This window comes from Papio anubis, chromosome 6 (assembly GCF_008728515.1).
Source record: "Papio anubis isolate 15944 chromosome 6, Panubis1.0, whole genome shotgun sequence".
NCBI lineage: Eukaryota > Metazoa > Chordata > Mammalia > Primates > Cercopithecidae > Papio > Papio anubis.
In genome coordinates, this window is record NC_044981.1 from 151,034,734 (window position 1) to 151,056,985 (window position 22,252).

The 22,252-nt window shown below is 36.2% G+C and overlaps 2 protein-coding genes across 7 annotated transcripts in view; one reads left to right on the forward strand and one right to left on the reverse strand.

Annotated features, from left to right (window-relative positions):
* LAMA4 (laminin subunit alpha 4) overlaps positions 1–1,714 on the forward strand; it is a 148,486-nt gene extending 146,772 nt beyond the window's left edge. For both annotated transcript variants that reach the window (XM_021937958.2, XM_021937957.2), the window contains exon 39: positions 1,241–1,714. In XM_021937958.2, coding sequence (XP_021793650.1) covers positions 1,241–1,386 — 146 coding nt within the window. In that variant the 3' untranslated portion in view covers positions 1,387–1,714. The remainder of the gene's footprint in view (positions 1–1,240) is intronic.
* Positions 1,715–8,958: 7,244 nt separating this feature from the next.
* FAM229B (family with sequence similarity 229 member B) lies at positions 8,959–22,243 on the reverse strand. Of its 5 annotated transcripts, none has more exons than XM_021937962.2 (4): positions 22,157–22,243; positions 12,356–12,512; positions 10,425–10,563; positions 8,959–9,181 (listed from the first exon to the last, which is right to left on the reverse strand). In XM_021937962.2, the coding sequence occupies exons 3-4, from the start codon at positions 10,547–10,549 to the stop codon at positions 9,064–9,066; spliced, it is 243 nt and encodes an 80-aa protein (XP_021793654.1). In that variant the 5' UTR covers positions 10,550–10,563; positions 12,356–12,512; positions 22,157–22,243; the 3' UTR covers positions 8,959–9,063. The 5 variants fall into 5 exon arrangements, with proteins under 5 accessions (XP_021793654.1, XP_021793653.1, XP_021793655.1 ...); XM_021937961.2 differs by having other exon boundaries at positions 22,146–22,243; XM_021937963.2 differs by lacking the exon at positions 22,157–22,243 and adding an exon at positions 13,306–13,389.
* Positions 22,244–22,252: the final 9 nt, after the last annotated feature.

Consider the following 22,252-nt stretch of genomic DNA (forward strand, 5'->3'; position numbering starts at 1 on the left):
TTACCTCCAGATGGTTTCCCTCATAAGCCAAAGGATGGTAAGCTTGGGCAGAATCAAAACCCACGTTCTAAGTCTGGTATCCAAAGTAAGCAGAAGTATTACTTCGCTTACTTTGAGGTATTACTTACCCCTCATAAGCTTTCCTGTTCACTCATTTCTTACCCAGATGATGAAGTACACTGAACAGGCTTGAAGGATAGTCACACTAATCTAGAGACAATAAAGGGAATTGATCTCTCAGGCCCCTTCCAAATCTAAACCTTTTATGATTATCACTCTAAATATGAAATGCTATTTCCATGATTTGTTTTCAGTACACGGTTTCTGCATATTCTTCCCTACATTGCTTAGAAAACTTATTACAGCTACTTGCTGATGTTTCATTTGCTGTTCTATGTTCTTTCCTGAATTACTGATTTCTAAGTGTTTTCCGTCCTTTATCTGCTATTGCTCACATAGCTGTTGGTAAATAATAATAAGCTGTGGGTAAATGGATTTTAATTTTATGATATTTCTAAGCTCTCTAAATTGTTTTAAATTATATTGCTTCTATCATCCTAACACATTTAATTGTGTCTGTACAATTAATAAGTATAAGGCTTCTTCTAGATTTCTAATTAAGATAAGAGAAGAAAGTTCCCTTGGCATACCACAGGGCACCTGTGCCCACACAAAGACTAAGCGAGTTATCATTATCCTATTTATAGTTCTTAAACCCTGAGCTCAGAAAAATTAACTTTTAGTTTATGTGAATTCATTATTTTCTCATTATATTTTATGAACAAGCAAAAATGTGGAGGCTTAAGGGTGAAGGGTAATGAATTAAACAGAAATATTAACCAGTCCAAAAATAGTATAGAAGCTAAAATTTCTTTCCTCCTTTTTAGCAAAGCACACATTATAAGTGAGGCCCAGGTGAAATTAACTTTAAAAAAATGGGTAGATCATGAAAATTCACTGCTGAGGCTTTACATGTAAGTGGTAAATTTCAGCCTTGAAAGACAGCTACAATACACAGAAATCTGATCATGGAAAACATGGCAAAATATTAAAATTACCACATGTTCATAGAACTTCACAAACAACCCCTGAGAAATGAGTCAATTATAACTATATTCCATTTTTGAAATGTAAATCATGTCGATGATATGAGCAAATATGTATACTTTTACCAGGAAGTAATATTTGGGCTTGGAATACCTTAATTGCAATCTTTGTTTTTATTTCTTGCTCTTTTCAGAATCTCTACTGACACCACGCTTGGCCCCCAGCAAACCCTTCACAGGCTGCATACGCCACTTTGTGATTGACGGACACCCAGTGAGCTTCAGTAAAGCAGCCCTGGTCAGCGGCGCCGTGAGCATCAACTCCTGTCCAGCAGCCTGACACAACAGAACACAGCCGCCCAAATACAAAGTTCTTTAGAGCACTGAAAGAAACACAAAGCCAGCCAGGAGGAACAGCAACTCTTCCTTCTGGTGGAAGCTTTCATCTAGTTGAACAGGACTTAAATGAATCATCAGGGACTGGATATTTCTTATTTCTCATTTGGATTCTTACCTTGAGTCCAAAATGTCTGCAGTGGACAATAATTGAAGGAGTGGCAAACTTACTTGTATTGAGAGCACACGCAATTCCTACTGGTGAAATTACTGTTTCTGTTTTCTAATAAAATAGAAGGGATTCTGAATAAACATTTGCACACATTTTTGAAGTGCGGCTAGATTCTCAGATTCACCTTTCTTCCAGGGAAGATAACTTTCAATCTATATAAAAATCTCTTTGTCCTAAAACTACCTTTCTTTATTTTGAAGAGACTCACTAACTTACATATAATCTAAAATTAGATAATAGATTTGTTTTTAGCCCTTTTGTTTGGTCTATCGGTATAAGAAGAATATTTTAGGTTTATAGCTGCAGTTATCAAGGTTTAATAAAGTAAATTTCTAACAGAATACTAGAAAAATATAGTATAATTTAATTTTTTCTAAATAAGAAAAAAGGAAACTACTTTTTTCCCTTCCTTATCTCTTTAAAAGAAAAATAAAATTGTACATGAGGGTGGCTTCTGTAGGTTATTATTACTATTATTGTGTGTTCTATAGAAATCATTGAGGATATCACAACAAAAACAGGAGGACAAAATCGTAAGATTCAATTTCAGAGTACACAAGTCCTTTTATTAAAAGTTTGCTCCTAGCCTGGGCAACATAATGAGATCCCATCTCTACAAAAAAATTTGTACATGGGCACACACCTGTAGTCCCAGCTACTTGAGAGGCTGAGATCGGAGGAGTGCTTAAGCTCAGGAGTTCGAAGCTGCAGTGAGCTATGACTGCTGACTGCACCACTGCACTCCAGCCTGGGCAACAGAGTGAGATCCTGTCTCAAAAACAGAGTGTGCTCCCCACATTACCGGCAACACAACTAGTCTTATTTCTAAAATGTTATCATCTTTTTTCCAAGTAGCTACATTAATAAAGCCTAGAAAAAATGGGCTTGAATGGCTGGTAGAATATTAATATGTAGAAATGAAATAAAAGAATTATATCTGAAAAACTAAACTCAGAAGACAGAAAAAGAGAAAATAGGCCCTCATATCAACAGAATTAACAATACATAAAGGGAGTAACTTTTGAGGGGAGAGCATATAAAATATTTTGAGGAATTACCAAGGGAAATAAAACAACGTTACCTTGAAATGATTACATATATTACATATTGGTACATATGTAATACCTACCTACATCCCCTGCTACCCTTCTGTCTGAAATATACAAATAATGATAATGTTGAAGATATCGATGAACATAGCTAACGTCTGTTCATAGAGGACTTACTAAGTGCCAGGCACTATGATAAGCTAAAGTTGATTATTTTACTTGTTCATTCCACTAATCCTTTGAGGTAATATTTGCAGCTCAGATAACTTGCCCACTGTCATTCAGCTGGACCAAGAAGCCAGTAGTTGAAACAAGACTTCCTGCCTCCAGGGGCAGCATGATTGTCACCTTGCTTCCCTGCCTCCAAAGACTATCTGCCTTCCAGCTGACCAGAGCCAGAGAGGTACCATAAAGTAGTGAGCTGGCAGGGTCTCACTGAGAAAATCAAGAGGGCACTTGCTTTGACTCATCTAGAAGGGCAGCAGGTTTCTAGGGGCCAATCCCTTCTTCTTTAAGACTGGGTGAGAGAAACCATTTCAGCACAACTGGCAGTGCAACACCATGATGCCCCCAACACCACACACACAAACCTGCAGCACATGCACACACAGAGTCTATATACAGTACAGAAAGCCAACTGAACAAGCCCCTGTCCAAAATGTGAGTGCCACGAATTTTCATCTGTGTTATTCACTAATATGTTGTAAGAGCTGAGACCAGTGTCTGGCAGGTAAGTATATGCTCATAACGAGTGAATTTAAAGGAAGCCTAGTTTCCATAAAGTTATCCCCTCACCTAACCTCCTAAGGCAATCACTTGACTGGTAAATTTCCTGAAAGTCTGAGAAAAGGAAAAAACGGACAGTGACTTCTCTGAGTTCCACTGAGCCCCAGAAATCTCTCGTTTGCCTGAGGGTGTGGGGAGAAGCCTGAGGGAATAATGGTACAGTCCTCAGAGAGACAAAAAGTACTCTCTCAGGTCTCTGATAACCTTTCAAGTCCTGAAGAGTAGGTAAGAAGTTTGGCTACCATGAATAGGACCACTCAGTTTCTAAACGTCACAGCACCCAAGGACACCATTCCCAGAGAAGACTACTAGAGGGTAGGATGAGGTGGGCAGAAGGTAGATGAGATTAGGGGTGAAAGCCTGATGATCTGCCAAAGCATGGGATGGAAAGGCAGAAATGTAAGTGGAATGTAGCATGACCCTAGCAGCCAAAAGAAACAGTTGAATCTCTCAAGGAACTCCTCAAGTGTAGTGATGGTGGCTGCTCAGGCTTGAGTCCCTCACCAGCCCAGCCAGACCACAGTTTACAAACAGAGAGCTAAATCAGCAGCCTTAACAGAACATGTTGTCAAATGATCATGTCTAAAGACTGTTGATTAATGAGCTGATGTCAGCCAGGTGGAAGGTTATGAAAGCATGGTGTCACCAAGTTACCCTAGGACCTATTTGTAATATTCCCTTACAGAAAGCTTACACCTGGAAATGTAAGAAATGTGGGAAGGCAATTTATTCAGGGTAAAGGCCTTGGAAGTCTAAATAATTCATACTGCTGAAAAACTCTATTTATCCTTTTAATGCCTTTCAATCCGTAGTGATGCCCCTACTATCATTCCTGATTTGATAATTTGTGTCTTCTTTTTTATCCTGATAATTCCACCCAGAGGCTTATCAATTTTATTGATCTTTTTTAAGAGCCAGCTTTTGGTTCTGTTGATTTTCTCTATTATTTATCTGCTCTTATATCATTGTTTCTTCTCTTATCTTTATTACTTCTTTCTTTCTGCTTATTTTGGATTTAGTTTGCTCATTTTTTCTGTTTTCTTAAGGTAGAAGCTTAGATCATTGCCTTGAGATGTTTCTTCTTTTCTAATGCAAGAATTTATTGCCTTAATTCTCTCTAAGCACTACCCATGCATTTTGATATGCTGTGTTTTCATTTTCATTTAGTTCAAAGTACTTTCTAATTTATTCACTCATTTCTTCTTTTATTCATGGGTTATTCAGAACTGTCTCACTTAGTATTCCAATATTGTGAGATTCTCTGGGTATCTTTCTGCTATTAATTTATAATTTAATTCTACTGTAAGACATACTTTGCATACCCTTCCATACTTTGAATACTTTTCAATTTATTGAAACTTGTTTTGTGACCTAGAATATATTCTACTTGGTAAATTTTCCATGTGCACTTGAAAAGAATATACAGTATTCTGCTGTTCCTAGGTAAAGTGTTCTATATCGATTGTCATGTCCTCTATATCCCTACTGATTCTGTTTACTTGTTCTACCAGCTGAAATCCTGAACAACAAATGTGCAGTTATTTCTCCTTTCAATTGCATCCATTTTTGCTTCATGTACTTTGAAGGTCTGGCATAAACATTAAAGAATGTTAGGTACTCTTGATGTCTTGACTCCTTTATGATTACGAATTGTCTCTCTTTACCTCTGTAAATTCTTTGCTCTGAAATCTTCTTGTCTATTATTAACATAGCTACTCCAGCTTTCCTCAGATTAATGTCTGCATAGTATATCTATTTCTATCCTTTTATACTTTTAATTTATCTGAGTCTTAGTATTTAAGGTGGGTTCATGTAGACAGCTTATAGTTGCATCTTCTTTTCTAGCTAATCTGACAATCTCTGCCTTTTGACTGAAATTTAGACCTTCTGTAATTAATGCAAATATCAATATGATATGATTTAAATATATTATCTTTGTTCCTTCTTTCCTCTTTTCCTGTTTTCTTTAGAATTAAATGAGTAATATTTATTCCATTTACTCTCCACTATACAATAGTTAGTGCTACTGTATTAGCTCTAATTCTGTTTGTTAGGTTTTAGAGATAACTCAAGTTTAATTTACTTCATCACAGTCTATTGTCAAATACCATTGTGTCATTTCACAAACAGTCTAAGAATTACAAAAGTAAACTTCTATTTTCCTCCTCCTTTATTTTTTTGCTAGTATTATACATTATAATTTTACATGAAATATCATTGCCATAGTTTGCCTTAAACAGTTACCTTTAGTGTTTAAAAATTTTTAAAGTCTATATATTTATCCCCATATTTTCCATGTCTTGTGTTCTTTCTTTCTAGAGATCCAAATTTCCATCTAGTACCATTTTCTTTCTGCCTGAAAAACTTCCTTGAACATTTTTTATAGTGAAGATCTGTTAGTAATGAATTCTCTCAGCATTTGTTTGACTGAAAAGTCTTTACTTCACCTTCATTTTTGAAAGATACTTTAAAGATATTGCTCCATTGCCTTTTTGCCTTCATATTTTCTGATGAAAAGTGTACTCTCATTCTTTTGTTTCTCTGAATGCATGTGTCATTTACTATCAAGTTTTAAGATTTTTCTCTTCAATTTAATTAGGACATGTCATTGTTTTGTTTTCACGTTTCTTCTCCTTAGGGTTGGTTAAGGTACTTGGATCTGCGAGTTTATAGTTTTCATCAAATTTGGGGAAAAGTATTTCTTCAAATATTTTTCTATTACCCTCCCTTCTTCTGAGAAGCCACTTACATATATATTAGACTGCTTGATAATGAAACGCAAAATGTATACTCTTTTCTTAATTGCTTTTTTCTTTGTACTTGACGTTGGATAACTTATATAGCTATGTCTTCTAGTTCATTAATATTTTCTTCTCCAGTATCTAATCTCTTAATCGTATTCAGTGTATATTATTACTTTAGATATTGTACTTTTCATCTCTAAAAGTTCTATCTGGGTCATTTTTATACCTTCCATTTATTTCTTCATTATGCTTCCGTCTACTACTTGAATGATATTTATAGTAGCTTGTCTGCTGTATTTGTCCATTTTCACACTGCTATAAAGAACTACCTGAGACTGGGTAATTTAGGAAGAAAAGAGGTTTAAATGACTCAGTTCCACAGGCTTAACTGGAAGCATGGCTAGGAGACCTCAGGAAACTTACAGTCATAAAAGAAGGCAAAGGGAAGCAAGCACATCTTACCATGGTGGAGCAGGAGAGACAGAGAGAAAAGGGGGAAGTGCTACACACTTTTAGACAACCAGATCTCGTAAGAACTCACTCACTATCATGAGAACAGCAAGGGGTGTTCTCCATATCCATGGAGAATACTCCATATTCATATCCATATGGGTGTTCACCATAATCCAATCACCTCCTACCAGGTCCCTCCCCCAATACTGGGGGTTATAATTCAACATGAGATTTGGGTTGGGACACAGAGCCAAATCATATCATTTACTAATGCTGTCATCTGTCATTCTGAGTCTGTTACCATCGACTAAAGATTCTCCTGACTGTGGAATGCCTTTTCCTTTTTTTTTTTGGCATGCCTGGTAATTTTTTATTAGATGATAATCACTGTGAATGTTACACTTTCGGTGCTGGATTTTATTGTAGTTTTTATTTTTATTGTGAGGGGTTGTCTCCCTTTGGATGCAGTTAAGTTACTTGAAATCAGTTTGATTCTTTCAAATGTTGCTCTTAAACTCTGTTAAGGCAAGTCCAGAGTAGTCTTCAGTCTATTCCCATCTCCATAACCTAACCCTAACCCTACTTTGGCAATATCTTGCTGAAGACTCTACTCAATGATCCATGTACTATATTAAAAGATCCACCATTGTTGAAACACGCATTCTTCCCAGCCCTGTATGAGCTCTGAGGAATTTTTCTTTTTTTCTTTTTTCTTGTTTTCTTTTTTTTTGAGATGAAGTCTCATTCTGTTGCTTAGGCTGGAGCACAGTGGTACAATCTCAGCTCACTGCAACCTCCACCTCTCGGGTTCAAGCAATTTTCCTGCCTCAGCTTCCCAAGTAGCTGGGATTACAGGCACCTGCCACCATACCCGGCTAATTTTTGTATTTTTAGTAGAGTTGGGGTTTCACCATGTTGGCCAGGCTGGCCTCAAATGCCTGACCTCAGATGACCCATCTGCCTTGGCCTCCCAAAGTGCCAGGATTACAGGCGTGAGCCACCAAGCCCAGCCCTCTGAGGAATTTTTCATCACTCCTTTCTCCTGTCATTCTTTCTCCAGCCTCAGGCAATTTCCTGCCTCAATTTTGTTTTCTTCCTTTAAGGAATGTTCCATTTTATTTGGCAGACAAAATGAGGTTACTCAGAAATCATCCTGAGTCTCTCAGGGATTATTTTTAAGCTTTCTTAAAGTTGGTATACATGAGCCTTTAGTCTAGTTCCAGTTTGGATCTCCCATGAAAGTATGACTTTTCTGAGTTTCTGCTCAATGCCCCACATGTTCAAGATCTTTCCACTTTAACTAGTTGGCATTCAAACATCTCCCAGCTTGGTGTGAGCTCTGAGTTTTTCATCTTATAACTCCCTGGCAGTTTTTCTTTTTCACCTAATGTAACACATATGCATCTACGTCTACTTAATTATAAGTTAATAAACTTCTCATTTTTAAAGGCTTACATGTATATTTTCAGAAGCAGCAAGGTAGACAAAAAACACTGGTGAAAATTGTATCTGATCCTAAAGTCAGTCTTTTGGAGACTACAATTTCATTAGATAGATGCTGACAGCCATTGAGAGAAAAGGAAATCACGCTGAGTTTCTGGGGACTACTGCAAGAAGAAAAAGAGAACATAGAGAGCTGGCCTCAACCTCAAAAGTGATCCTACATCTAACCAAATTTAAAAATCCACATGAAGTTTCTCAAAACCTACTACAAACAATTTATCAAGATAACTGGTTAGCACTTGGGGTACAATGTGATAACCAGACATCATTTTTCTTGGAAAAATCGGGGTTAGAACCATAGCTTTGACTTCATTATCAATACATTTAACCAACAATCTGGGCTCCTCTATGGAAGTAGCTTAAATGCCTTGCAGATTAACCATGGACTAAGAACTTTCTTTGATCTTGAATACTCTTCCAAAACACACAACCCCAGGGCTCCATTTCTCACCCAACATAATTATTCCTGAGCAGAGCATTATCTAATAATATCAAGCCAGGAAACTGTCTTGGGGTACTAAGGTGAAAGGATTTAGCCAAGTAGCAATCCAAATATGAACAAGGAAATGAGCCTAAGACACATTAAGTATTTAGAATAAGCCCCACCTGACTGATGACCAAGGTAGATTAAGTTTCATCTTTAATTATTGATGTTAATGATCTGCCGTGAGCAAGACGATCTCTAAGGTATTTTCTAATTGTGAAATATTATTCTGTCTTATGTGTCAGACATAACTGATAGCCTAACACTACGTGTGCTTTGCTGACATTTCTGTCTGTCTTACCAAAAGTAAATAGTTCAACTGTTGTCATCATCTAAAGGTGCCACCACTTTTATTTGTTTACCAGATCAGCAGATGATACTGGTCCATTACCCTTGACCTAGTCAGACCTTGACAAAAGACTTAATGATGCTATTTAGGATGCATTTCCTTGCTGCTTTGTGCAGGTGGCTTTCTCATTGTTGCATAGACAGTGATAGGAACATCAGTTATTGTCAGGCAATGACTTCCAGGGCACCTCCGGAGTTGCCTGAATAAAAAAGCAAATGACATGTAGTTAGATATTAAAAAGGGGAAATTTTTTTTCAGAGCACCAAAGTGTGATTGTATATTTTACTGTTTTAAATCACTTTGAAATCTCTGAATGTCATAAAATGAGTATAACATGGTGATGCTGATGAGGCACCAATTTTAGACTGATATAACAAAGAAATTGTGGCCTCTGACATACATTTAATCACAGGAAATTCATATATTCAAAGATAATCCTCCAGATATTCATTTTGAAAGGTATGCAATGATTGCTAAATGGCAAAACAAAAGTGCATAGTTACAAACATAAGAGATAATACCATGGTAATTCATGTGCATATGCACCCTAAATTGCCTCAGTTGAGTGATTTCAAAACAAGAATGTTTGTGGCAAAATACAAAACTGAACATAGTATTTCACATACTGTTCAAATGTTGATAGAATCTCATATTTGAAATGGCCCTTAAATGACACCTAGTCCAAAAATACATCTAGTATACGAATTTCCTTTCCAACATTCCCACCAAATAGTCATTCAGTCTTGCACATTTCAAAAGACCGGGAGCTCACTACTTCCCAAAGTAGCCTATTTCATCCTGACTAACTCCAATTTTTAAGTACCTACACCTGTTAAACTTAAATCTGTGTTCCCAAAATTTCCAAGCCATGAGAATCTAACAATGTAGTATCTAAGGTTTTGCTATAGTAAACATCACAGAAGTGAAACTAATCATTCTGCAAAAATACTTTGTCTCACAGAATCTTCATGCTCTATATCACTCTTTCTGCCAAAGGTCACAGCACAGCCAAAGCGACACTAATCAAAGCCAAAGTGACACTGAATCTGAGGTCTAAGTCTTTTTCATATTTTTAGCCTTATGCCTAGCACGGTGCCCTACACATACTAGCATTGAAGGTTTGTTTGTTTAATTGAATGTTATCTAATCGTGAAGCTATCAACAACCTATTAGGTTGGTGCCAAGGTAACTGTGGGTTTTTTGTTAATAGCTAAAAATGTACCAGAAAGAGAGAGAATGAATTGGTCTATCATCAAGACTTACAGAAATACAAAATACAGACTCCATACTAAGGAAACCTGGGCTCTGTTCATACTAATTTAGAAACAACAATATTTTGGAATTGCTGAGGGTTTTTTCTTGCTAATACTGAATATCAGCTGAAGGTTGTATTGATGACAGCCAGTACGTAGTTCCTCACTTGTGAGGACAGAAGACTTTACCTGGTTGGTGACATCTCCTTCCCATTACAGGCAGCACTGGAGCTCAGCCCCGGTTCCAGCCCAGTTGAAGAGTCTCCTCCTTCCACTGGAAACCTCCTTGGCTGGGTTCCAAATCGAAAAGGCATAATTCACTGAAAACCTAGATTAGAAAATTAAAATGTTGAAAACCTAGATTAGAAAATTTAAATGTTGGGGGTGGAGATAGATTGTCTTCAAAGACTTGTATGGAATGTTTTACAGAGTCAGAGTCTCACTACGTCGCCCAGGCTGGAGTACAGTGGTTATTCACAAGTGCAATCATAAGGCACTACAATTTTGAAACCCTGGGCTTAAGCGATCCTCCTGCCTCAGCCTCCTGAGTAACTGGAACTACAGGTGGACACAATGTGCCTGGCCTTGGGATTTTTAATATTACTATTTTGTTATAGACATACAGAAATATTCTGAATGTTATTCTATTTTTAAATAGCTAAAAAAGTGTTTAAAATTACTGTATTTCACAACCATCCCTTACGTACAATTTTAAGTCTTGCAAAAAATACAAAATAGCCACCAAGCAATGCAAGGAAAATGTACCCTATGGTTAACATAACTGAAGACCATTTCTGCTGTGTGAAAACAAAATTTAGTTTGCCTTTAAATGGTTGTTGCAGTCAACAAGCACCTCTCTACCTATCTATGCTCTTCTCTTCCTTTGGAGCACAGTTTCACATTCACTGAAATATCTTCAACTAATCCTTCTGTTCCAGGTGATTATTCATTTCCCCCCTGCTTCTCTATAGTCACAGTATAGTCCCTGGCTCTGGCCCTTCCCAACTATGTGATCTTAGTCAAGGTACTTACCTATATTTCTCAAGGGTACATTGGTGATAATATTTTCTACTTCTAGGGTAATAGTGAGGATTAAGTAAGGTAATACATGTAAAGTGCAGTGCCTAACACACAGTAAGTGCTCAGTAAGTGTTAACTATTACTATTCAGCAGGTACTACTGAGCATTAGTAAATGCATAGAAATGTCTGCAAGTATACCTGATATATGAAATTTATTATGAAATAGATATGATTTATACACACAAACATATATAAATGAACTCCTTACTGCCTACCTTGGAACTCTTCCCTACCCCATTGCTCCCACCCTTCACTCACTATGGCCAATGCAATCCACTAAGCCTGAATTTACATTTTACTTACTCTATAACTTACTTTTATAACCCCCATTATCTACATTTTCATAGCAACCTTTATTTCTGCTTGGTAACAGTTATCCTTCTAATTCAGGGTTTCTCAATCATGACACTATTCCCAGCTGGGATCAGACAGTTCTTAGTTGGGGAGGGAGGATACTGTCCTGTGCACTGTAGGATGTTTTGTAGCATTCAAGGCCTTCACCCACTGGATGTAAATAGTACCCCTCTCCCAAAGTTGTGACAGTACAAAATGTCTATAGACATTGTCAAACGTCCCCTGTTGGGAGAGAGAGGCAAAACTGCCCACTGTTGAGAAACACTATCCTCATTTTTTGTAAATGTTTAATATCCCCCCTCATTCCAAGTCTGTCTTTGTCATCACTGAATACTTAATACCTAGAACAGTGCTTGGTTAGCTTTATCTTGAAATAATTTGCATGTATTCAACTATTAGTACACAAAGGATAGGAAAAATTTTAAATAGTGCAACTATTTCTTACACTTAGTATAGTATTCTATGCCTAAAAATAAATGTTTATTGGTGGTAATAATAAAATCAAATTAAGGTTTAAGAATTTTAATACAATAACTTTTGTAGACTGTGTGTCAATATCAAGAAAAAAAGTGTTTTGCTCAATGATGATTTAGTAAAACCATTGTAAACTCTGTGGTTTAGTATAACTACCTGTCTATACAGGTATTAACATTTAGCTAATTTGATCAATGATAAACAGACTTACCAAAAGAGGCTGAGTCTGATTCCTGTAGAGGTGAATAAATCAATGCTTTCTACTGGCCTTCCATAGAAGGCTGGAATTGCCAAAGGAATGATGATCAAATGTTCCAGTGACACCCGGAAACTATGACATCAGGAGATTCTTTCACATAGTTTCCTACCTGCAAAAGAATCAAACATCTCAATGCATAGCTCCAACAACAAGCTGAGGCTTAGCTAAAAATTTTCTGTAAAGCTTTTTGGAGGGTTTCATTCTTGTTTTTACTGGCTTATTTCCCTACAATATTAGTATTTTCATCCATGAATGGGGACCTACAGTCTAATCCATCTGTACAAAATCAGAATTGAGATTCTTCTCATTTTATATCCTGTTTTCCTCATTCTCTTTCTCTCCTAGACCTTCTCTTATAATATCCCAAATAAATACAATCTATCTATATCCTCATCCCATTCCAATATCCTCAAACCCAAATTGTACCTTTACAAATTTCTCTATAACTCTTACATGGGATTCTTTACACCCTCTCTCTAATGCCTGGACTAACCTTTTTTTTTTTCCTACTTCCTCAAGAGAGTCTTCAAATTCCCAAATGGCTGGAAGAATTACAATTGTGAAAGGAAGAATACACCTTGTACTGTCCTCATTATTCTGTTCCCTGGGCCCTGGGCTGCTTCTCTGCTGATTTCTCTAACTGCTCTCCCTCTCCCAACACATTCTTGGCTTCTAAATCAATAGCCTACCTCATGAACAGCTGCTCTACTCAGTAAGGTCTAGTTTAACCCTTACACCAGAACATAACTCTTCAGCTAAGCAGTTTTTCAGTTTTCATATCTGATGACTAAACCATTAAATGTTAGTGAGCATTCTTACCACTGTTGTGTATTCATATGACTCATGTTATAGAACACTGGCATTTTACATAAGAACTAACTTGATGTTGGATACAATCTTACCTCTACCTTCTTTTTCTTACTAGGGTACTATCTGTGAATAAGTTGATCACCATTTTAGCTTGGAAAACTGATGGTGTCACAGTCACACAAACAAATAATTGCTGGCCATTGTTAGCTAAGGTATCATTAGGACCTAAATATTTAGTACTTAGGATGGCAAAAAAAAAATAATAGCTTACATGTTTGAGAAGTGGTAGCAGTGGGAAAATGATGGGTTTCAGCATCAGAATTAGGTTTGATTTTTTTTTCTTTTTTTTTTTCTTTGAGACAGCCACTCACCCTGGCTGGAGTGCAGTGGCATGATCATGGCTCACTACACGCAGCCTCAACCTCCTGGGCTCAAGCAATCCTCCCACCTCAGCATCTCAAGTAGCTGGGACTACAGGTGTTAACCACCATGCCCAGCTAATTTTGTATTTTTTTGTAGAGACAGAGTTTTATCATGTTGCCCAGGCTGGTCTCAAATTCCTGGGCTCAAGTGATCCACCCACCTTGCCCACCCAAAGTGCTAAGGTTACAGGCATGAGCCCACTGTGCCCAGCCAGGTTTGAATTTTGACACAATGTTAGCTCTGAGATTTTAAGCAAATCACTAAAAGTTTGTCTGTAAAATGGTATTAATTCCTACCTTATAGAGTTGTTGTGAGGAATTAAAAACAATTTAACATGTATAAAGCCAATGACTGGGACACAAGAATTCAATCAGCACTACTTCCTACATATTTTTGTGTCATTCTTGAAAACAGAGTATTAAGACACTGATTTCACTTTTTAGTCACCGATATATATGAAGTAAAATATCTGTAAGTAGGATATTCTTAAAATTCTGTAATTTACCATTTTAACTAGTCTATTTGCCATACCATGCTTCTTTAGAATGGGTGATACAATGAAACAAATCAAACCTTAGCCTTAATGATGAAACTTTACAACAGTAGAATGATACATCAGAACACAAAAGGAACTTGAGTCTCCAGCATATTTTCATAAAGCAATAGATAAACAGAGCAATACAAATGGTGAATAAAAAGATGGGGAGGTATCCAAATACCCCCTTAAGTATCATAAGCTCAAGAGCAATAGTCTTTCAATTCTCAAGATGTTAATTCATGAGATGCAGAAAATGAGTGATATTTGAATTTGTCATGTTCTAAGAAAAAAAGACCCATAGACTTCATTCATTCATTTAACGAATATTTGCTGAGAATCCACCATGAGTCAGGCACGTGTTAGGTGTTAAAGATAAAAGGTCAAGCTAAAACAAACACAGTTCCTGTTGTGGTAGAGTTTATAGGTTACGATAGGATTTGTTTTGGTCTAGGATATTTAATCTAAATCTAAAAGATGAGTGGGCATTAATTAGGTGGCAATGAGTGGGAGACAAAAACATTGACACAGTTGAGGAGGGGGCAAACAGAGGAAAACAGCATGTGCAAAGGTCATGCCAGTAAAGACAATAAAAAATCTGAAAGGCCAGCATAACCAAAGCACAGAAAACAGAAAATAAATAGAGTCTGAGACGTAAGTACAGACCAAATCATGCAGGAGCATAAACTCAAGTTAAAATTTTAGACTTTGTCTTATGAACAAGGAAGCCCATCAAATAATTTTAATTTCTCAGGACACATATTTAGGTTTCATTGATTTTTCTCTATTTTCGATTTACCATTTACTTGATTTCCACTCCAATCTTTATTATTTATTTTCTTCTGTCTACTTTGGGCTTAATTTGCTTTTCTTTTTCTAATTTCTTAAAGTAGAAGCTTAGGTCATTGATTTTAGTGCTTTCTTCTTTTCTAATGTAAACATTTAATTCTATACATTTCCACCAAAGCACTCCTTTAGCTGCATTCCACAATTTTTTTAATTTTGTATTTTCATTTCCTTCAGTTAAAATTTTTCTTTTTTTTTTCTTTGGCCTATGGGTTATTTACAATTATATTGTTTAATTTTCCAATATTTAGGAATATTCTACTTTTCTGTTACTGATTTATAATTAGGTTCCATTTTTGTTAGAGGACATTCTTTGTATGACTTGAATCCTTTTAAATTTACTTAGACTTGTTTTTATAGCCAGAATGTAAACTGCCTTGGTAAATGTTGCACACACACTTGAACGTATATGCTGCTGTAGTTGGCGTCAGTGTTCTATATAAGTATTTTCCAATATTTAGGAATATTCTACTCTTCTGTTCTGATTTCTAATTAGGTTGGTTCCGTTTTTGTCAGAGAACATTCTTTGTACGACTTGAATTCTTTTAAATTTATTTAGAGTTGTTTTTATAGCCAGAATATAAACTGCTTTGGCAAATGTTCCACATGTACTTGAATGTATACGCTGCTATAGTTGGCTTCAGTGTAAGTAATTTGTTGATTGACAGAATTGTTCAAGTCTTCCACATTCTTACTGATTTTCTATATACCTGGTTTATCAACTATTGAAGTAAGGGTGTGAAATCTTCAACAATAATTATAATTTTATTTACTTCTCCTTTCTATTCTGCAGTTTTTAGTTCAGGTATTTTGAATATGTGTATAATTTATAGATAAATTATACCACCTCACATACACTAGAAGAACCGTATAAAAGTATAGCCCATTTCCCCTCCCACTACATATGATTTTGTTGTCATATTTTAATTCTATCTATAGTACAAACCCCATACACATCGTTATACATTTTCTTTTAAGCAATTGTCTTTAAAACACGAGAAGTCTTTTATATTCATCTATATATTTATAGTTTTCAGTGCTCTTTATCCCTTTGAGTAGGTCCAGATTTTCATACAACATAATTTTCCCTTTGCCTGAATGTTTTCATTTAACAGTGCTTGTCTGTTGCTGATTAATTAATTTAGCTTTTATATCTCTTTTTTTCATATTCATTGTGGAACAATATTTTAACTGGGTATAGAATTCTCAATTGTCAGTTTTGTTTTCTTTAAGTACTTTGAAGATTTGGGTCCACTATTTTCTGGCTTGCATTGTTCCCAACAAGAAGTCTGTTGATTTTTTTTATCTTTGTTCCTCTATATGTAATATGTCTTTTTTCTCTGGCTGGCTTTAATATTTGTTTTTTATCACTGATATTAAGCAATTTGATTATAACGTACTTGTTGTAGTTTTCTTTCTGTTTCTTGTGCCTAAGATTCACCGAGCTTCTTGGATCTGTGGGTTCATAATGCTTATCACATTTGAAAATTTTTTAGCCTTTGTTTCTTCAGATATTTTTTTGTTCCCTCCTCTGGCATGCCAATTACATGTATGTTACACTGTTGAAAGTTGTCCCACAGTTCATTAGTTCTCCTTTTATAAAAAATCTTTCTGTTTTCTGTTTTATTTTGCACAGTTTCCATCACTACATCTTTAAGTTTGCTAATCTTTTCTTTTGCCATTTTTCACCTTAGATGTTGTACTTTTCATCTCTAGAAGTCTAATTGGGATCTCTTTTATATATTTCTTTGTCCCTTCCCAATCAGCCTGGGCTTCCTTCTGTCCTTCTGAACATATACTGCTTTAATGTTCTTTTAATTTTATGTAATTGTTATGTTTACTAATTCTTTCATTTGTGCCATTTCTTGTTCTGTTTTTAACTAATTTTTCACCTCACTATGGGACTCATCTTTGCATATCTGGCAATTTTTGACCTGAGTGCCAGGCATTGTGATTTTACATTGCTAAACAATTTTATTTTTATTCCTCTAAGTATTTTTAAGTTTTGGTCTGGGACACAGTTATTTGGAAACAGCCTGGTTCTTTGGAGGCTTGGTTTCATGCTCTCTTAGGCTAGATCACAACAGCCTTTCATCTAGGGCTAATTTTTCTCCACTACTGAGGTACCTTTCTGAGTATTCAACTCAATGTTCCAGCTATTTTAAGGTTTCTCCACTCAAGATACAGGGAATGTGAATTAGTCCTAGCCCTATGTGAACCCTAGGAAATGTTCTGCCCGCTTATTTCCAACGGTTCTTTCCTCAGTGTTACTTAGTTTCCATGAATTCATGCAAGGATCAGCACTCAGTTTAGGCTCATGAGCAACTCCCTAAAGATTTACAGAGTTTCCTTTTTGCATACTCTCTCCTCTTTGGCATTCTGCCCTGCAAATTGTAGCTGTCTGATTGTCCAAAATTTCTAACTCTGTCGCCTCAACTCAATGTGGCCATTGGGTTGTGTTTGAACTCTATTCATTAGAAAGGTGACATTAGGTCTAGCCTACCCTCAAGGAGAGGGGCTTACACAAGAACAGGAGACAGAGATCATTGGGTGCCATCTTAGAGGATGCCTACCACAGATGCTGTATTCTGATGTAATGTCTGAGAATGCTTGTGCAGTACACACAAGCGTTTATCAAATATTTCTGGCTCTCTCTATTGCAGAAATTGAAATTCCTGGCCACCTTATGATTACTTGCAGCCCATGTGATTAGTTTTAGTCAGTGAATTATAAGCAACCATTAATTGCTAGTGCAAGACCCTCCTGAGCTTTGTCTCTACCACAAAAACCAGAAATGTATCTCACATCATAAATAAAAATCAACCAAAATTAGTTCAAGACTCAGACGTAAGACCTGAAACTAAAACTACTAGGAGAAAACAGGAAAAAAAAATCTCCACAACATTAGTTTGGGCAATGATTTCTTGGATACGACCCAAAAAGCACAAGAACAAAAACGAAAGTAGACAAAAGGGATTACATCAAACTAAAAAGCTTCCGCACAGCAATGGAAACAATTAATAGAATGAAGAGAAAACTCACAGATTAGGAAAAGATATTTATAAACCATACATCTGCTAAGGGGACAACATCCAAAATACAGAAAGAACTCAAACAACTTCACAAGAAAACACATAGCCCAATTAAAAATGGGCAAAGAATCAGAACAGACATTTCTCAAAAAATACATATAATGGCCCACAGGTATATGAAAAAATACTCAATATCACTAATCATTAGGGAAATGAAAATTTAAAAACATAATGATATTTATCACCTCACATCTGTTAGAATGGCAGCTATCAAAAAGATAAAAGATAAATGTTGGCTAGGATGTGGAGAAAAGAGAGCCTTTTTAACGCTGGTGGTGGGAATTAAATTAATACAGCCATTATGGAAAACAGTATGGATTCCTCAATCAAAAATAGAATCACCGTATGATCCAGCAATCCCACTTCTGGATATATATCCAAAGGAACTGAAATAAGTATGTCAAAAAGATATCTGCACTCCCATGTTTACTGCAGCATTATCCACGATAGCTAAGATATGGAAGCAACCTAACTATCCATCAACAGATAAACAAATAAAGAAACAGATAAAGAAAATGTGGTATATATACACAATAGAATACTATTCAGCCTTTAAAAAGAAGAAAATGCTGTCATTTGTGACAACATGGATGACCCTGGAGGACATTATGCTAAGTGATATTAGCCAGCCACAGAAACACAAACACTGCATGATCTCACTTATATGTGGAATCTAAAAAAGTCAAGGTCATAAAAGTAGAGAGTAGAATGGTGGTTACCAGAGGGTAGTAAAGCTGGAGGGTGAGACAGGGATAGGGAGCAGAAGATGTCCAAAGGATACAAAGCTTCAGCTAGGAGGAATAAGTTTTATAGATCTATTACACAGCATGGTGACTAGTTACTAATAATATATATTTCAAAACTGCTAAAAGAGTAGATTTTTAATGTTCTCATCACAAAAAAAAATCTGAGTATGTGAAATGACAGATATGTTAATCAGATTGATTTAATCATTCCACAATGTAAATATTTATCAAAAAATCAACTGTACCCCATTAATATATATAATAATTAATTTAAAATCAAATAAATCAAAAACTGGACCAAATAATGGCAGATCATCAGCCTGAGTGCCAGAAGGGGGATACCATAAAGCATAGCCCCCAGACACCCTCAATGGACATGCATCATGTACAAAAAAAAAAATGTGTTGTTTTATACCACTGAGATTTTGGGGTTGATTGTTACCATGGCACAACAAAGTTTATGCTGATGTACACAGACTTTTGTCCAGACTTAGGTACCGCTATAACAAAAACCTAAAATATAAGTCACCATACCTAAGTGGTCAAGGAGCAATTAACAAGGAAACTGTTGTGGAAAGCTAAAAGGATAGTGATATATGTCACTCAGGAACAAACCTATTGGGAAAAACCTTTGGAAAACTCTGTGATAGCCTAGAAGGAATTTTATTTAACTAATGAATTTAAATGTTGGGAGAAGAGGCTGGAAAACAATAACATGTCAGTTGCTATTGTTTGTCAAGTTATATGAGAAAGAGACTAGCTCAGAAATGGCGGTGTGTGCAAGCAAGAATAAAAACAGAGCACCCACAAATTTGAACTATATTTCAATGACAACTTACAAAAGCTATAGAATAATTTTCTTCTAAAATATTTTATTCCCCTTCAGAACTCTGCAGCATGTTTTCAGTGCCTTCCCATACTGAATGTGCTATAGATGAGTCTAAAGTAGTCCAATTGTTTTTTCTTCATCCCACTCCCCTGTTCATTTCATGCCTAGGTACCTAAAAAATTCTTTCTTTATTCTGAAAAGTTGAATGACTTAATGAGGTTACGTGTCTTGGTGTTGATTTTTCTGTAGAAATTGTCCTATAGAACATAGTGTGTATCCTTTTAATCTATGTATTTTTCTTCCTTTACTTTTTATATCAAGCACATTTCTTCCTCCATTTGCTGTGGGCACATGTTAATCTTATGTTGAGTTATCTTTGTCTCCTCCATACATATTATTTTTAATAACTTTCATATCTTCGGGTTTTGCCTAGTATTCTGTCATTATTTTAAGCCTTTCCTCTACATTATAATTTGATGTGCATCTCTCTAGTCTGCTTCTTAAATGCTTTTAAAAATTATTCCTTTAAGTCCTTTAAGGTGGATGTTGTCTTCAGTTAATTTCCTTAGTTCTTTTATCTCCATTTTATTTCATTTATTCATCAAATATTTACTTACTATCTACTATATGCAAGGTACTATCCCTAGTAGTGGATACAAATCACAAGACTCAGCCCTCATAGAGCTTGAGTCTTATTATTTTGGTATCTTGTCTTTAAGTTCCTGTTTTATTGCATTCATATTCTTAAGTTCTTCTTCAGCACAAAATATATATGATGAATTTTCTTTTTTCCCTCTTAGGCTAGGTTTTACCCCAAGGTCTTGTACTTTATCCATCTTTTACACCTTTCCTTCCTTCCTCTCCCCCTTCCCTCCCTCTCTCCCTTCCCTCCCTGTCTTCCTTCCTTCCTTCAATATTAGTAGTCCATAGGATTCCCAATGATTTTTTTCTCTTTTTCATTTTCAGCATGTGGAATTTTGTTCACTCTGTTTGCTCTGTATGTTAGTCAGCTATCAGTATAATAAAACTGCACCCCAAAATTTCAGTTGCTTCAACCAAAAACATTTCTTTTCCTTATAAGATTCTGAATAGCCCGCTGCAGTTCAACCAATCTCAACTTGGCTAACTTGGGTTTGCATATGTGGAAGTTTTGGAGTGGCTGGCACGTGAGGCTCTACCTTGCTTGACACTTAAGCAGAACTGTCTCTCAGTCTGATTCTCTACAGACTGGAGTTATTAATAAGACATGTTAGGACTTTTCTTTCCTACATGTGGCTTCTGGGGAATAATGATTGGGACTGCATAAAGGGTGGGGCTCTGCAAAAGCCAGTGTATCATCTCACCTAGCACTGATAACACACTGATACAGACCTATTCACATCACTGCCTACAAACTGGACCAAGACTTGCAAATTTTGGAAGCCCCAGACCTTGGGACTTTAGCATCGAGACCTAAAGTGCCCAACTCTACCTCTACCGCTGACCCCATACTCAGTAAGCAGTTAAGAATAAATCCAGCCTACAAAAATTTACTGACCAAAAGCTGCCTATTACCAAAAGATATAAAATCCATTGCAACTTTAAACCTACCAGCTACCAGAGAAATGTAATAGTAACTACTACATGTCTTGCTGGGACAACAAAGTGTTCTAATCAATTGAATGTTACAATTCATATTAGCACATATTCATAGTACATACCATATGACTTTTTATTAAACAAAGAAGACTTCTTAGAGTTTCGTAGTTCTTCAGAATTTTTGTGGAAAAGATTTTATTAAAGTAGTACTTGAGTTCTTAATTAAAATCTGGTCTAATTTGATCAATAGAAGTTTACATATTTTAATGTTTGACAATTTTAAGGAGTTGGTAGTTGTCTTAATGCCTAATTTTTTAATCTTGTCCTCCTCTATCCCATCTAAATGCCTAGTGTTAATCTCGTCTCTTCTATCAGACTTCTATTTACTCATCTATATCCTCAACCACTGAATCCTATTGCACTTAAAGTCAATGCCATACAATTCTTTGAGTATTTCGCGTGTATGTCTTCAATCAGATTGTAAGCTTCTTCGTACTGGATCTATGCCTTAATTTCTTTTTAATCTTCCCAGAGAGCCTACAAGTTAATTTGGGGAGTATACAGCGTTTAACAAATACTAGTGGGGTCTGTGATCTTAGCTTTGCCATTTTTGTCAAAGTGTATAACCATTTAGTTCCAATTGTGCCCTGACATGTCTGTTTCTCTGGGGTTTCTCTTTCCTCAACGCCATTGTTCATTTTCTATTAGAATAAAGGTCTTGTTGGACAGAGATGCTAATTCAGATTCCAGTCCCGTGGAATCTGAATAAACGGACTGATCCACCGCCCAGGGTGTTGAGGCTGTGAACAAAAATTAAACCTCTGATAGCCTACGAACAGCTTAACGACACATATTTAAAAATATCACTCCAAAGCCTAGTTACCCGCCAGTTACCCCGGCCTCCGGAGCTGCCGATGCTCTAAGATGTTGACAAGGCAGTTAGGATCTGCAGTCCACAGGCCCAGTCGCTATGGTAACGGTGAGACGCAA